This window comes from Vulpes lagopus, chromosome 15 (genome assembly GCF_018345385.1).
Source record: "Vulpes lagopus strain Blue_001 chromosome 15, ASM1834538v1, whole genome shotgun sequence".
Taxonomy (NCBI): domain Eukaryota; kingdom Metazoa; phylum Chordata; class Mammalia; order Carnivora; family Canidae; genus Vulpes; species Vulpes lagopus.
This window is the reverse complement of record NC_054838.1, coordinates 5892374-5908970: the sequence shown is the minus strand read 5'-3', so window position 1 is coordinate 5908970 and position 16597 is coordinate 5892374. Positions and strand designations below refer to the sequence as shown.

General features: G+C 36.3%; 1 protein-coding gene across 2 annotated transcripts in view; it reads left to right on the top strand.

The window, feature by feature from the left end:
• The window catches only part of ANO5 (anoctamin 5), an 88420-nt gene extending 79757 nt beyond the window's left edge, over positions 1 to 8663 (top strand). For both annotated transcript variants that reach the window (XM_041730719.1, XM_041730718.1), the window contains exons 20-22: positions 1417 to 1595; positions 2922 to 3027; positions 6389 to 8663. In XM_041730719.1, the coding sequence (XP_041586653.1) occupies positions 1417 to 1595; positions 2922 to 3027; positions 6389 to 6610 (507 nt within the window). In that variant the 3' untranslated portion in view covers positions 6611 to 8663. The remainder of the gene's footprint in view (positions 1 to 1416; positions 1596 to 2921; positions 3028 to 6388) is intronic.
• The last annotated feature ends 7934 nt before the right edge of the window (positions 8664 to 16597 follow it).

The window sequence follows — 16597 nt, the reverse complement described above, 5'->3', positions numbered from 1 at the left end:
AAATTAAGTTTATAATAAAGATAATAAAAGAATCTAACCACCTAACACTCTCACTTCTAAGTAAGCTTTATTGTATAAAGAGGAGGCAAAATTGAAATTATAAAGAGCACTTAATTAAAATGATGAAAACCTATAGGAATTAGCTAAAACCACAGTTACAGAAAAATTCATAGCAATAAATGCCTTTATTATTAAAAAGAAAACTTGAAAGTATGAGATGAGCATGAGTTCAGAAACTTAAAAATGTAAAACTGATCAACAGAATGTAGTAAGAAAGAATTAATACAGATAGAATCAGAAATAATAAAATTGAAAAATAAATAAAAAGCAGTATAATTCCTAAGTGAATCAAGATTTGGCTTATTGAAAAGACATATAAAGTAAACAAAACTCTGAAAATCTTAAGAAAAAAAGAGTTATAAGATACAGGTGAGAAAATTATGAGACCATTATGTTTCTTTATTCCAATTAATTTTAAAATCTATTTGAAATTGTCACCTTTTCAAAAAATAAAAACTGCCTGTTTATTCAGTAAGTGATAGAAAACCTGAATGGACCAGTAGCTGTAGATGTAATATTAAAAGTTTTTTTAAAAACCTACCACTAAAAATGTAGAAGGCAGAGCCAGATGGTTTTATTGTTTTTAAAGATTTTTATTTATTATTCGTGAGATACACAGAAAGAGAGAAGCAGAGACAGAGGCATAGGGAGAAGCAGGCTCCATGCAGGGAGCCTGATGTAGGACTCGATCCCGGGACTCCAGGATCACGCCCTGGGCTGAAGGCAGGCGCTAAACCACTGAGACATCTAGGGATCCCCACCAGATGGTTTTAAGTGGAATTACCTAACCTAAAAGAAATGTGCTCTTTATACTATTCCAGAGCTTAGGGAAGGATGGGAAAATAGCATTCCTATAGGATCAAATACTGAAATTAATTGCAGTGAACTGTGGGAAATTTACCATGGCATGATCTTCTCTGTCTCCGTTGCCTCCCACCAGCCACCTACCAGTGTGTGCATTTGTACACGCATGCAAGGACTCATGTGCACACACTGTCCTAGCTTAAGGTGTTGGTTCAGGCAAATAAATTTGGTTAAGGACAGTAGAAATGTGCTGTGAAACAAATAATAAGAAATAACAAGCCATGGTGGAAAGAGAATAGCTTTTGGAGCTACATGCATTTAGGTTCAGTTTTCAACTAGGCCACTCGTTAGCTGGGAAATCTTGGAATACAAATCATAACACTCTAAAAGGACTAGTTCATGTTTTAGGAGAGAGACTCATACATAAACGTGATTTGTAATAGCATCTTAATCATTTGCATTTGCATCCCTATAGGACTGAGAGATATGCAAATCACAGATTTTAAAAACCAAATTGTTAGCTCAAGGTTTCCCTCTTGCCTTGTCTTTTAGGCTTTTATTGTTGCATTTACATCGGACATCATTCCCCGTTTAGTTTACTACTATGCCTACTCAAAGGATGCCACTGAGCCCATGAGAGGATATGTCAATGATAGCCTGTCAACATTCCTGATAGCTGATTTTCCAAACCACACTGCACCTTGGGAAAAACGGGACTTCACCACTTGCAGGTTTCCTCTTGTTTTCTTAGCTTTTACTTTTGCTTTGTAAAATGTATTTTTTAAGTTCTCCATTTCCTCCATGTCTTGCAATGTGAAGGGTTTACTTGGGGCAATAAATATCCAGGGTAGAATGCATCAGCTTTAGAATTCACTCATCATATGGATCTTATTTGGAAAAGTAGAATGAACAAAAGTAAGAGAGTATTATGGATAAAGATAATATCAATTTTGAATTGTTTCTTGTTTCCTAAATTTACTGGAGAGATTTATTATATATGCATGTAACATACTTGAATTTAAAAAGAGTTAGAGTTCTTAAAAGAGATAGAGTGAGAAAAGGAGAAGTAGGATGATAAATTCACTACCCATCCCACTTAAAGGGTTTCTTCCATGCAGGAAGCATGTGATTAGATTTGTGAACTTGTTTCAACACTCAACGTCTTATACACTGTGAGGATCTTTTTTCTCTATGATCCAAAGATTGTATATAATAAGTATATATGATATAAAGATTATATATATACATAAAGATCATAACATATATATAGATATATATACACGTATACATATGTAGAGAGAGTACATCAAGACCACGTAAACCTTAAATGAGCTACTTCATCTGCAAAACAGCAAAGAGACAGCACAATGTTGGTGGACACACAGGTAGACCAAACCATTGTTAAATTTTTAGATTTGCAGACAGAGAAGTCATAGTATAGTGTGTAAGAGCATGGACAGGTGTCAGTTCTTGATTTCATCACTTCCTCTTTGGACTAAATCTCTGAAGAAATCAATGCCTAGCAACTTTGTAGAGAACAGTGAGCTTACAAAGTTGAGCACTAAGAAAAGTCCAGAAGAATAGTAAGAAAAATGAAAACAATGCAGTGTCAGATAAGCCAAAAGAAAATAGAGTTTTAAAAAAACAGAAATGGTCAACAATTTCAAGTCTTAGTCTCAAAAGACCAAAAAAGATGAGGATTAGCATATTTCCTCAGTTTAATGACAGGAGACAATGTGTTTCAGTTAAGTGTGTTAAAGAGTAGGAAGAGAGGGAGTGGAGTTTTGCTAATTCTTTTGGGAAATTTGACTTTGAAGGGCAGGAGAGAAGTTTCACTTGTGTCTCCTGCTGCACCAAACCACTATATATAAGTAACATGTGGCCATGATTTTTATCTGTACAAAAAAGAAATGTATCATAATAGCAGTTACTTCCTACGACTTTACTTTTGTAGTCAATTAAAAGTGTCTCTTACAAGAAATAATAAGAATTTATGGTAGGTCTTCTATTTGAAGCTATAGTTAATTTTTTGCATTTAATTCTGTTTTTTTTTTCAGGTACAGAGATTACAGATACCCTCCTGATCATGAACAGAAATATTTTCATAATATGCAGTACTGGCACGTCCTCGCTGCCAAGATGACCTTCATCATCGTTATGGAAGTAAGCTTCTCTTTAACTTGCATTCCAGTTAGTCTGTGTTTTCCCTTCAGATTTCTAAAGGTATCTGCTCAGCAGAAAAGTAGTATTATCTCAGCGAATTGTTTTGAAGGAAGGATTCATTGTCCTGAAAAGCAACTTAGGGATGTTTTCAGCACAATGGATTGTTGCCTGTTACTCACCTACTATTGTTGAAGATACAAAGGTAATAGAGAGAACAGAAAAAATACAGCCTCTTCCCTCGGGGTCGGAAAAGGATAAGAGAACTCACTGATTTTGCCGAACAGCTATTACATACTGGTTCCAGACACTATAATAATGACCTTGTAAGTTAAACTTTATTATTCACTCTTGAAAAATGAATCTGAAAAAAAAAATGAATCTGAGACTCAACAGAATTACAGCGGGTTTAAAGATAATCAGCCAATATTGGAGCTGGGTTTCAATGCTAGGTGTTTCACTCCCAAGCCTCTGCTCTGTCCACTATATAGTGTTTCCCCTTTTGTGGAATATCTAGTCTTATTAGTGTATAAGGTACACATTAAAAGAGAACAAATGCAGAGCGGGGATTTGGGTAAGTTTCATAGTGTCATTCCGTATCAGAAGACGTGAGGTCCAGAAAGGGAGAGAAATAAAGGTCAGGCCCTTTCTCACTGTGCCACGAGGCTCAGTGATAGCCAAGTCTAATGCAAGCACACACAAATTCTACGTGATGAAAAAGAGAGCAGTCTTACGTGTACCCCTCCCCATATTTTTCCTCTCTCTCTTTCTCTCAGTTCTGTTCGACTCCATCGCTCTTCCATTCCCATATTTTCCATCATAAGTTTTAGATCACCTTTCAGTCTGGTCAGTTACACCAGGGCTGTCTTGATTTTTCTTTATTATTCTTATTAATGTCTTCAGTCATCCCAGGGTCTGATTCACCAGGATCCTAGAACTTCTCTTTACCTTCTCTTGTTGGGAAAACTATTTTCTGCAGTTTGTGTTTCTCCCATTCTTGGTTTACGAGTTTCTTTTTTTTTTTTTTTTTTTTACGAGTTTCTTTTGATGAAGTTCATTTTTCAGTAATTTTCTGAGGAAAATTACGGGTGGTCAATTGTTGAGACCTTGAATGTTGAACATTTCTTTTCTTTCCTCATAGATGAGTAAATGGTTTACAGTTCAATTTTTTTTTAATTTTTATTTATTTATGATAGTCACAGAGAGAGAGAGAGAGAGGCAGAGACATAGGCAGAGGGAGAAGCAGGCTCCATGCACCGGGAGCCCGATGTGGGATTCGATCCCAGGTCTCCAGGATCGCGCCCTGGGCCAAAGGCAAGCGCCAAACCACTGCGCCACCCAGGGATCCCCAATGGTTTACAGTTCAAGATTGAAAGTCATTTTCCCTGAAAATTTTTCAACCAACCTGATTTAGGTATTTCTGACATTTTTGAAGACAGTGCTCTATTTTCTGTCAGTGTTGGTGTTGTTATAAGATGCAACACCATTCCAATTCCCCAGTCTTTATGATCTTTTTATTAATCAATATGAGTTAAGGATTCTCTCACTAGTCCTTCTTTTATGAAACATCACAAGACTGTTTCTTGTTATTGGATAATACTCGTTTTTCTGGACACCTCTCTGAGCCCTTGTGAACCTGAAAACATGCCTACCCTTCAAGTTGAGGAAATTTGCTTATACATACTATTTTTTATTATATTCTTCTTTTCTCTGTTCTGTCTTTCTGAAGATCTATTATTCAGGTGTTACACTTCCTGTTTTGAAATTGTAATTATTTTTTTCTCCTATAAATAGATGAACTCATATGAACTCATATTTTCTCTTTTTTTTTAGATTTTATTTATTTATTCATGAAAGACACACAGAGAGAGAGAGGAGAGACACAGGCAGAGGGAGAAGCAGGCTCCATGCAGGGAGCTCGATGTGGGACTAGATCCCAAGACTCCAGGATCATGTCCTAAACCAAAGGCAGATGCTCAACTGCTGAGCCACCCAGGAGTCCCATATTTTTGTCTTTTTTTCTGCTGTACTTTTGCTCCTTTATTATCTGTCTCCTTTTAGTTTCTATTTGTCTGTTTCAATATTTTTCTTTTGCATTAGAGACTTTCTTGTGTATTTGCTGATTATAGGCAATCTGCTCGTAGTTAAGAATGAATGAATGAAACTGATTATAGGCTTTGTGTGCATACAGGAGGAATGTCACTTGGTGGCTTTCACCATAGAGTGATGAGGTAGTGAGGGGACCTTTTCATTTGAAACCTACAAAATTTTGGTATCTGCAGTTCTAATTTCATAGACTACTTACTTTCCCCAGACCAAAGGCCTCCGAACTCCTTTCTATGTCTGTGTTCTGAGAGCTGAGCAAGATAGAAGAAAACTCGGGATCTTAGGAGTCACTGAATTTCACTTAGTTGCCCTGTTTTCAGTTTGGTTTCTCTCCTCCATCCTCCACTGTCTCTGATGCTCCTGAGTTCACAGCTTTCTGTTTTGATTTCTGCACAAAGTAAATTAACTCAGTTGCTGCCAGGGGAAGGTTGGAGATAAGTAATACCTGGATGATGATGGAAGAGAATTCCTGAAAATTCAACTTTTCCTTTTGCCAAATGTTGGCTAATCCTCTTGTTTTCAACTCCACCCAACCACTTCAAAGTCCTTAGGACCATCTTTCCTGAGCTTTACTGAGATCTAAAACAAAGTTGGCTTTTGACTTACTGGGTTTTACCACCATCATATCACCAATTGAAGTTTAAGTGCCAGCTTTCTCTTTTTTTTTTTTTTACGATTTTATTTATTTATTCATTTATTCATAATAATAAATTATTATTCATTTATTTATTCATTATTTATTTATTTACACAGAGAGAGGCAGAGACTTAGGCAGAGGGAGAACAGGCTCCCTGCGGGAAACCTGATGCAGAGCTCAATCCCAGGACCCCGGGATCACGACCTGAGCCGAAGGCAGACACTCAACCACTGAGACACCCAGGGGCCCCAAAGTGTCAGCTTTTTTCCCCTCTCTTGAGTCTTTTACCACTGTTCCCTCCTTTCTTTTGTCTTTGTTAGTTAGACGATTTTTTAAAATCCCCTTACAAATATTTTATTAGGTTTTCAGAAGTGAGCATAGATAAAGAGCATATTCAATAATCCTGATCAACTGAAATTTCTGTAATTACACATTTTAGTATATATTTGTTTAATGTTTGTCTTTTTGGGAAAGTTCAAGGTCAGGAACTGTATCTTTTTGCGTTTTCCTCATACCTTCTGTGTTGAGCACAGTTTATTGAATGAATGAATTATAAGAACTTCCTGCTAAACATTTGATAATTCTAACAGTGTTCTTGATTTTCTCTTATGTTTCTTCCAGCATGTTGTGTTTTTAGTTAAATTTTTGTTGGCCTGGATGATCCCTGATGTTCCAAAAGATGTTCTGGACAGAATTAAGCGAGAAAAGTTAATGACTATCAAGATTCTCCATGACTTTGAGCTTAATAAATTAAAAGAGAACTTGAGAATTAATTCCAGTGAACTTGCCAAACAAGTCATAATTCAGGAAAACAAAGTACAACTGGCTAAATCAGCAGTATAATCAACATAATGAAGCAAGCAACTGGTTGCCTGTCTGGCTTCACAATTTTCCCTGGGTTTTGGGCCAGAGGCCAGAGGCATGTGTCAGTTTCACCCCACCTCCTCCTCCTCCTCCTCCTTTTTTCATTCAGAGTTTCTGTACACTTTTGCAGAGGCCAAGTTTGTGAGGTTGGAAGAAAACCACTTGTCTACTTCATTGGCTGAGCTCTCCCCAGATACTGTCTTCTGGAGTTCTAGAAATGATTGTGAAAGGCATGTTGAATCAGAATACTGGGAAATCATGGAATGTTGCAGTTTAGAATTAAACACTGAACTTGGGCTGTCCCATCACATTCCAGGGCATCTGCACATTTTCATGGTCTTCTGTTGGGTTGTTTTATAACTCCTTCCCATCAAGAAAAAATGTTGGGACAAAAAGAAAGGAAGTGAAGAGGCCTACTGAGCCATGTATATCCTGCCATCATAGACTATGTGAATGAAAAACCAAAATCAGATGACTTAAGAAAACTCACATCTTAAAAAAAATGTTGGATAAATATCATGGCAGGGGTTTGTTCCTGAAATCATCCTAAGTTAAACTTCCATCAGAATCCCAGATTCCCCTTCCAGGTCAAGGCAGAATTGATTTTTTTTTTTTTTCAAGAGACGGAACATTGGGGTTTCAACAAAAGACTAACAACTCTGTTCCTTATTTTTTTTTTATTTTTTTTAACTCTATTCTTTAAAGACAACATTTTGGTAACAGTAGTTTCAAGGCTGGATTTCCTTATCTGGAAAACACATTAAGAAGTTGTTAGGTTGCTTCGTTTCTTTAAGTAAATGAAAGATGTTATAGAGAAGTCCATGTGTTTTCTTAGTAGCTAACAAATGCAGGACAATGAATATTGATTAATTTATTGACCTTAATCTGAAAAAAAAAAATTGTTGAATTATTTTTAAAAATCATTTTTCTTCTACAATGCGTATTTTGCATCATGAAGCCTGTTTGAGCATTATTAGCTCTTTGTATAAGTTAGGTACAAGTTATTTATGAAATTAGATTTCTCTGTTTCAGGTAATCTTGAATCTTTTAATGGGTTTACACTGTTTTTTATTGATGCATCACTTCATACAATGCTCAGTGCCTTGTCCCTATGCCTTTGACACACAAGAAATGGTTGTGCTGTCCATCTATGTGATGTAACATCTCAAATACTAGCTTGTTTTGTCAATTTAACATCAGTCACAGAGTTTAACACCAAAAGTAGATCAACCAAATAAGAAAGGGATAATGGATTTGATAGCTAAGTAAAAAAAAAAAAAAAAAAAAAAATTGCATTATTTTTCTCATACTTAGGCCTATGGCACATGTCCATCAGTTCCCCTTTCTCTTAAAAAATACTTCATATATATCTTTAACACTATAAAGTGAAAGATAACGTTCAGATATAGTACTTGCATCTCCAGCTTCAAATTATACTTCAGTTCCAAAAGAACAGTGTTTTTTTTTTTTAGAACAGTGTTTTTTTAATTGCATACAAAAGAAGAAACTTTATCACAAGATATTTTTTAAAGTAGTTTCATTATTTGATACTAATACATTTTTGTAGAATTGCCAGTATTAAGTATTGGCACATAGTATTAACTAATGGTCAATAGTAAGCATATAGAAATGAGGATTATGAATTTTATAAAACCATGAGACAGACTCCCAATATTGGGAGTAATGACTTGTCTTCCACTGGGTAGATTTTATTTAAAAAAACATGTTTGTGTAATTTAAAATGATCTCATTATTAAAGAATGATTTCATAGGAGGAGGAGACCTATGTGGCTTGAGAACACCAGTCAATGTTACTACGAAATAAGCCACAGATGCAGTATCTTTGGCTTGTCATATCAAACTCTGTGTTTCTACAGTGTTGTCCCTCTGCACAGCTCATACGTATTGCTTTCTTCCTGGGTGCTAATAAAAATAGGGAATGGTGTGGAAATTGGTTTCTTGGATATAAGTTTTAGTTTGTATTTATATACCTAGAGTGTTAAAATAAATAAAGACACATTGAAGTCACAAAGCTATCTGTACACTGCAATCTTAGACCAACTCAAGTTTCAGGTTTCTAGAATGTATGGAAAAATCAGCAAAGAGGAAATAATTTTGAGACAAACAGTTCCTTTGATTGGTATAGATTTCCTTTTAAAATGTTATTGGCAAATACTTTGTATTCATGTTTCAGTTTTCTACCAAGAAATTTCTCCTTGTTTCTACCAAGATTTTAAAATGAAATACAAGTATTCCTCACTTTCCTAAAAACTTGCTAATCAAAATCTAAAGCCAAATTAATTCAGGTAGATTTGGCTTATCTAATTAAACTCATGTTATTGTGGGAGGGCTGCATTAAGAGCACCTAACTACTAAATATAAGTTGATGTTTTTATCATCTGATAAAACCCATACGCATTTTTTCAGAAATGTTCCAGGACACATTTGAGATTTTACTTGAAATAGTTTCAAGTGCAAAAACAAAAAAAAAAAGAAGACATAACTCTTTCAAAAGTCATCTCTAACCCTTGCCTCCATCAGTTTTCCTTTGCACACAAGAAGCAGAATCTACTTCAAAACATTTATTTTAGAGGAATCCATCAAGAAGGGGGTATCTTAATGAGATGGGACACTGTCTTATTTTTGCTGCATCTCATGACTCCTCTTGGCTTTAACATTCTTCACCTAAGCCATTAAGCAAGTTATCAAGGAGAAGATGGAAAGAAGAAGATTAAGAAGAGGACAAAAGATGAAGGAGATAGAGTTTTCTCCTTAAGCTATGCATGCTTCCACCGGGAGAGGCATTTGTGAGGCAGCCTGGTGCAGAGTGGTAGTAAGAGGAGTGTCTGTCCTAGGCCATCTTAGGATGAGAGAAAAGCCAAAGAAGTTTCAAGCTGAAAACTGACACATGTCGAAAGAAAACTTTGATTCCAAAGTGCTTTTGTACTGTCCGGTGCTATGTGTAGCCCTGAATCTCTGCTGATTGCCTCCAGTTGAGGGTGAAGAGTTTGTGCTGCTCGCTCAAAAGGGGAATCTGTTGTTTTGACAGATCCTCTCTTTAATAGTTGTTTTTTTAACTAGCAATAGTTATTATGTTATCGAAGAATGTTAATAAGGAAAAGAGCATTTCCAGAAGTACCCATTGGCTAGTCTTTGAAGTCTGCTACCATGATTCACTATAACTATTACGTTATCCTTTTTCTAGACAAATTTTTACTCTTCTGCCTTATGTGTGATAACTCAAGTATGTCAATTATTCCAGCATTATGTAAAAATTCATGAGAATATTAAAAAGAATAGCACGGTTCAATGTATATGAGATACCTTTTTCCATCCCCCCCAAAATATCTGACTAGGAATGTATTCCCTATGGGTGATTTTGTGCCATGGCGTTAACCAAGAAAATAATTCCTCCTTTTTCTTTTCTTTCTTTTGTTTTTTTCATCCGCCAAGGAGATGTGTATGGGGTTATGCAGGGAAAGTTGCTCTTTAGTAACATGTACATAAATCTCAAGAGATTCAGACTCATGCCATGAATAAAGTAATACTTTGACATGAATTCAATTTATTCTTACAGTAAAATGTTGATATAATTTGTCTGAATTATAGCGCTCTAAGAGGTTTTTAAGCCTCTTTTTGTTTAGAAGCATTAAATGCATTATGTGTAACATGTTTAATTCACCAGATTACATGTTTATCACATTTAAAGATGCAAATTCCTTAAAGTAAGAGACTGCATGGTCCAGAAAATTTGGAGAAAACTGTACTTTCATTTTTTGCCTTTTTGTTTTTTTATTACTTAGGAAGGTTGATAAAGGTGAACAGAAAGCCCCAGGGAGGAAAATAGTATGTTGAGATATATTCAAAATAAAATCTCATCTTTCTGAACAAGAAACCCACAACCATGTGCATTGGAATTATCTGGGATATTTGTGAGAAATGCATAACCCTTGGTCCTATCCCAGATCTCCAGGAACAAAATCTTTGGGAAAGGAGCTCTAAAAAAATCTCTCAGGTTACATTTTTGTGGGTATAAGTCTCAAGAATTTCCTAAGAATGCCACTTTCCCTAGCCTAAAGCACTTTTTTCATAACAACTCTCAAACTTGTCATTCCAACTCCTCAAGGACATGTGTCAGGGCATATAGACTCAGGATTTCCAAGTTTGTATAACTGTTCTAATTCTGCAGTGTGCAGAAGTAATCTTATATGTTAAAACTACAAGCCCTAAACTTGTAGTTTCTACTTAATTAAAAAAAGAGAAAGAGGATGAAATAAAATATATTTTCCTTTACCAGTATATTCAAGAAAAGTGCATACTGGCTAGAAATTAAGGTGAATACATCACATTCTATGTATGAAAGACACATTGTAGGAGGAATACACAGATTTTCAGGATTTAATCAGGACAAAATATTGTAAAGAATTTGATCTAGGAAATAGGCCTTTTGAAACTGTGGAAGAAAGTGGGGAGCAATGGTTTGGAAGAGAGATTTGGAGGGTCAGAGAAAGGAAGTATTCACCTCTCCTGGAACACTGCTATTGGTGGACAAATTAAAGGACGTATGGATATTCAGCAGCTAAAATGAGACTGGGAAGGAGGACAAATGAAGAAGCCTTTGGAAAGCCATTGATTCTGTATAGCGATTTCTGTGAGTTTGTAGCCCCTTCCTGGTCAGGAAGATCGGGACATGAAGTGGCAAAGAGTGAGATAAGATTCCTGTCTGTGTCCCTCATCTATCAGGCTGCAAAGACTCCAGAGAGAAATAGCAGCAACTTCATTTCTGTCTCTTTTGCAAATCTAACCGGACACCGTATAAGGAAAAGACTTCTGGGAATTATAGCTCCAGCTTAACCAAAACTACCATATAAACAAAATTTTACCGGGCTAATGAAACTATTGATCATTTGAACAAGTGATTTTAAAAATGGAGCCAATTTGCCTTCATAAAATGCTATATTCAATAATAATAGAATTTTTTTTTCACGTATGTTCTAAACATTTACAAAATCTGACCAAATGCAAGGCCATTAAAAAAGCTTAGAAAATTTCGAGGGACTAAAATCAGAAGGTGATTTTTTCTGTCTACAATAAAATGAAACTAGAAAATAATAAGATAACTAGGAAATTATGTGACAGCTTTTGAAATAACCAATGGATCAAAAATATAATTTAATTACATGGAACCAAAAGTACTGAGCAGCTCAAATTTTGTGATTGTACTAAATACTTGTGGGTTGCTTTTAGGGGAAGTGTACAGCCTTCAGTTAGGCTATTCAAACAGAACGAAGAAAAAATAGGCTAAGCATCCAAAGAAGTTAGAGAACAGCAATGTAAACAAAAAGAAAGGAAAAGGAAGGAGAAATGAATCTAAGAGGAGAAATTAAAGCTTACAGAAAACATTGTTAATGGGAACACGTTGGACTCACCCCTTTAATAATCAGCAACAAGAAATCACACTTCAGTAATAATTGCCTGGATTCTGTTCAGATCATGGAAGCTCTGAGAGCAACTAGAAAAATTGGGTAAAATGTTTTAAAAGTTGAAAATACTAGAAAATTACTAAATGGGGACTTGTAGCCTTTTGGAATCAGTATCCAGGAAAGGGGAGAAAAACATGGTGAGTGAGGTAAGCCTGTGTTTGTGATGATTTTTCTTCTTGAGGGAATTGGAAATTCCAAAAGCAAAAGTAATAGCTGAAAGGGAGAAAAGCTGAGCTGAGCATTCAACAGATTTCGGGCTTAGGGAAAATATTGAAGTTCCAGGGACACCAAGGATAAGTAGCCAGGGTAAAATCCCAAGTCTATCTGTGAGACGTTATATATAAGGACACAGAAAGGTTGAAAAGCACAGAGTGGAAAGAAAAGCTACTCCACGGAAACAGTAACTTAAATGAAATAATACAGATCTATACAAATATCAGGCAAAGTAGAGAGTGAGGCAAGATGCAATAAAGAGTTTGAGATATTTTATAATGAAAAAAATGTTAATTTTAAAAAGAATACCTAGCTATTCTAAAGATGTATATCTAATAACATACAAGAAAATATATTTTAAAAATGTTGGTAGAATTAAAAGGGATAATAAATCCACAACCATGTTAACACACTCTCATAACTGATAGAGTAAGTGGGAAAAAGAAAATGCAACAAGAATATGGAATATTTAACAATGCAATCAATCAACATGAGAACTGATATATAGATAAAATTACATCAAAAATAGCAAAATACACATTCTTTTCAGGTGCACATGAAACATTTACTAAAATGGAATGTATCCTGGACCATAAAGCAAATACAATTTCAGAGGACAGAAATCGTCTATTTTCTGACCATAGTGGGTTAAACTAGACCTCAGCAACAGAAAGATAATTAGAAAATTTTTAAAATACCTGGAAATTAAGTAATACAGTTCTCAATGCCATATGGATTAGAGGAGAAACCTCAGTGGATATCAGATAACATTTTTAAATGAAAATGAATATTGAAATGATTAGTGGGAAGCAGCTAAATCACTGTTTTAAGAAAAAACATCTGGATCTTAATGCATATATTAGATGAAATTATGAAAATAGATTAAGCTTCTATCTCAAATATATAGGAAGAAAATTAGCAGCATAAATCCAAAGGATGGATAAAAGAGTACATAATAAAAATAGAAAGCAAGCATGCAATAGAGAAAATTAACAAAAACAAAAGCTCATTCTTTGAAAAAGCTAACAAAATGCCTAGCAAGAAATGATCAAGAGAAAGAGAAATCACAAATTACCCAAATCAGGAGAATATCTTCATGGCTGGGGATAGGCAACACAATAACCATTAAAAAAAACGATAGATACACTAACTTCCTTAAAACTAGGAAGTTCTATTCAATAAAAGACAACCTTAAAAGTGTGAAAATATATGCCACAGATTTAAAAAAAAAAGGCATTTCCAAAATGTCTCATACCCAAAATATATGAATAAGTTCTGTAAATGAAATAAAAAAGAGAGCCCAAGCAAAAGGCCTTAAATAGACATTTTCAAAAGAAGTCCAAATTACCAATGAACTATGGAAAAGTAAATAGCATCATTAGTTGTAAGAGGGATGCCCGTTAGACCAGTACACCCCTCCCTGAATGGCAAATATGAAATGACTGACAATACATAGTGCTAGAAAGGAGAGAAGCCAGTGGAATTCTCATCCACTGCTGATGGAACTGAAAATTATTACCAACACTTTGAAAATTGATATGAGCTACTAAGTCTAAGCCTTAGTTTACCCTATGACTGAACAACTTTTAAATACTCAACTCCATCAGAAGACATGTAAAGGATATCGATAGCAGCTTTATTTACTATACTCCAAGCTAGCTCCAATCTGAAAATCCAACTGCAATGTGATGGAGAATTAGGTTGCGCTATATTAATTAAATGAATGCTAACTGCAGTGAAATAATGAAGTATCATGATTAAATTTCATAGAGCAGAAAAGAAGCTCAACACAAAGGAGTATATTTGCATGTACATGTTTTTGATGTGCCTAAAGTTAAGAATTATGGCGAAATGAACCTATGACAGTAAAGGTCAGAATAATGGTTACTTCTAGGGGGAGTTGTCGTTTGGAAGGATACATGAAGGAATTTCCTGTGCCACTGAAAATGTCTTATATTTTTGTTTGAGTTGTGGCTACACAGGTACATACATAACTCTGAATTCATTAGACCGTACATATCTGTTCACTGTACTCTATGAATATTATGCATCAATAAAAGGTTGAAATTATAACCATGGTATAGGAGAAGGTATTTACAACAATGTGTATTTCTGACAAAGACATATCCACAATATTTTTGGAAACTGCTACAGATTTATAAGCTAGACAACCTATTACTGTAAAATGGCTAGGAGGCTTGAACACACAATATTAAAAAAAAAATCCAAATGGCCAATACATAATGAAGTTGACAAAGTGCTCAGCTTCATTAATATGCAGGAAAATTGGTGTGCAGGCAATATCTCTCCTGATCGTAGATGTAAAAATTTGGGGATCCCTGGTTTAGGCCCAGCGGTTTAGCGCCTGCCTTTGGCCCGGGGCGCGATCCTGGAGTCCCGGGATCGAGTCCCACGTCAGGCTCCTGGCATTGAGCCTGCTTCTCCCTCCTCCTGTGTCTCTGCCTCTCTCTCTCTCTCTCTCTCTCTCTCTCTCTCTCTGATAAATAAATAAATAAATCTTAAAAAAATATGTAAAAATTCTCAACAAGATATTAAATCCAACAATGCAGGAAAAGAATTATGCACCACAGCTAAATGGCTCGTCCCAGGAACGCTAGGCTGGCCCAGTCTTCACAGTCAATTAGTTGATCCATCAGACCAACAAGTTAATGAAGAAAAATCACATAATCATATCAGTAGAAAAGGAATTTGACAAAATCCAACACCCATTCATAATATTAAAAAAAAAAGTTCAGAAAACTACTTATTTCATCTCAAAATGGATTATGAAATCATTTTCAAAGTTTAGATAATGGCATGATTGCTATAATTTTGAGAGTATGTATCTTTTAAAGAAGCATCCTAAATATATGTGGCTGAAGTGGCATAGTGATTATATCCTCAAAATAATTCCTGATGGGGAGGGGAAGTTAAACGGGAGGAGATATAAACCCAGGCTGCCAGGTGTTCACATTTGTTCTAGTTCAGTCATGGGGACATACAGGTTTTAAGATCTATCCTTTCTATTTTTGTGTATGTCTGAAATTTTTCACAGTTAACAGTCAAAAACAACAAACTACAAACTGACCAGCAATGTAACTCTAGAAATTTATGTTACAGAAATTAAAAAACAACAACAACAACAACAACAACAACCTTGTAAACTGCAGATAGAGAAATTTGTGTAGAAAGTTGATAGTTCAGGTATGTTCTTCTCACCGGAGCACTGTTTATAATAGGTAAGTGTTGGAAATAACCTGAAAGTAATTAGTCAAAATAAGCGAACATTTGGGAGATAGCACAGTCTACTTGTTAAAATTAAATGGAGAGTCTACTAACCAGCCGTTCCATTTGTACACAGTTGAGTTCACCATGTAACTCAGGTGGGAAACAGGTTAAGCCAGGAGAGTAGGATTTTTGTGTGGGAATCCTCTTACCTTGGTCGCCGCCTGCTGGTAGCAAGGAGAAATAGAATTTTTAACCATCACCCGGTCGCCAAGTTAGTGGGACCCACAGAAGTAGACCGTGTGCTTAGGTTCATCTCAGTCACTCCTGGATAAAGATGCTCAGCCCCCAGGGAGCTTACCTTCCCTCTCCTACAGCAAAGATGGGGCTGCGATTTATTAGTGGAGGGAAACGTGGGAGAAGGGTCCCTGGTTCCCACTGATTTTGGAAGGTGTGTGTGGGCACCATTCCCCACCATTCTCTGGCAGATGGCCCTGTGGGTCTGGCCCCTGGAGCCCTGGTGGCATCCTATGGCAAGTCAACCTGTGACATTGGCTTGGATGATACACCTCAGGGGGAGCAACTACCTTACCCCTGCCAGCTAGCTCTATTTGCCCTCAGGTTTTCCTAGCTAGCTGCCTCCCAATTCATGTCACGGCCCCATCTAGCCCCCTGGCCCAGTGGCCTGCTAGCAAGCTCTGCTGGGGGTCTTCCAATGCACTAAGTGGCAGTTTTGTGGATTATCAGCTTAATGCACAAAAAGTGAAGGAGGCTTGAGGAGGACAACTGGGTATCTGGTCCGATGACGCCCATCCATGCTTTGTTACGTTAGGCTGGTCCGTCTTAGCGCAGAGTCCTCTGTCTACCTTCCTAGTTTCCCCCCTTGAGACCTCAACCGGGTATCAGGCACGTGCTTCCTGCCTGCAGTGTCCCCCTGCTTGGTGCAGGGAATGCAGTAAGGATGAGGATGTGATTGCAAGGAGGGAGAAGAGGAGACAGAGAACAAAACCGGGCTCATCAGGGGCCTACCGTTATAGGGAAACCA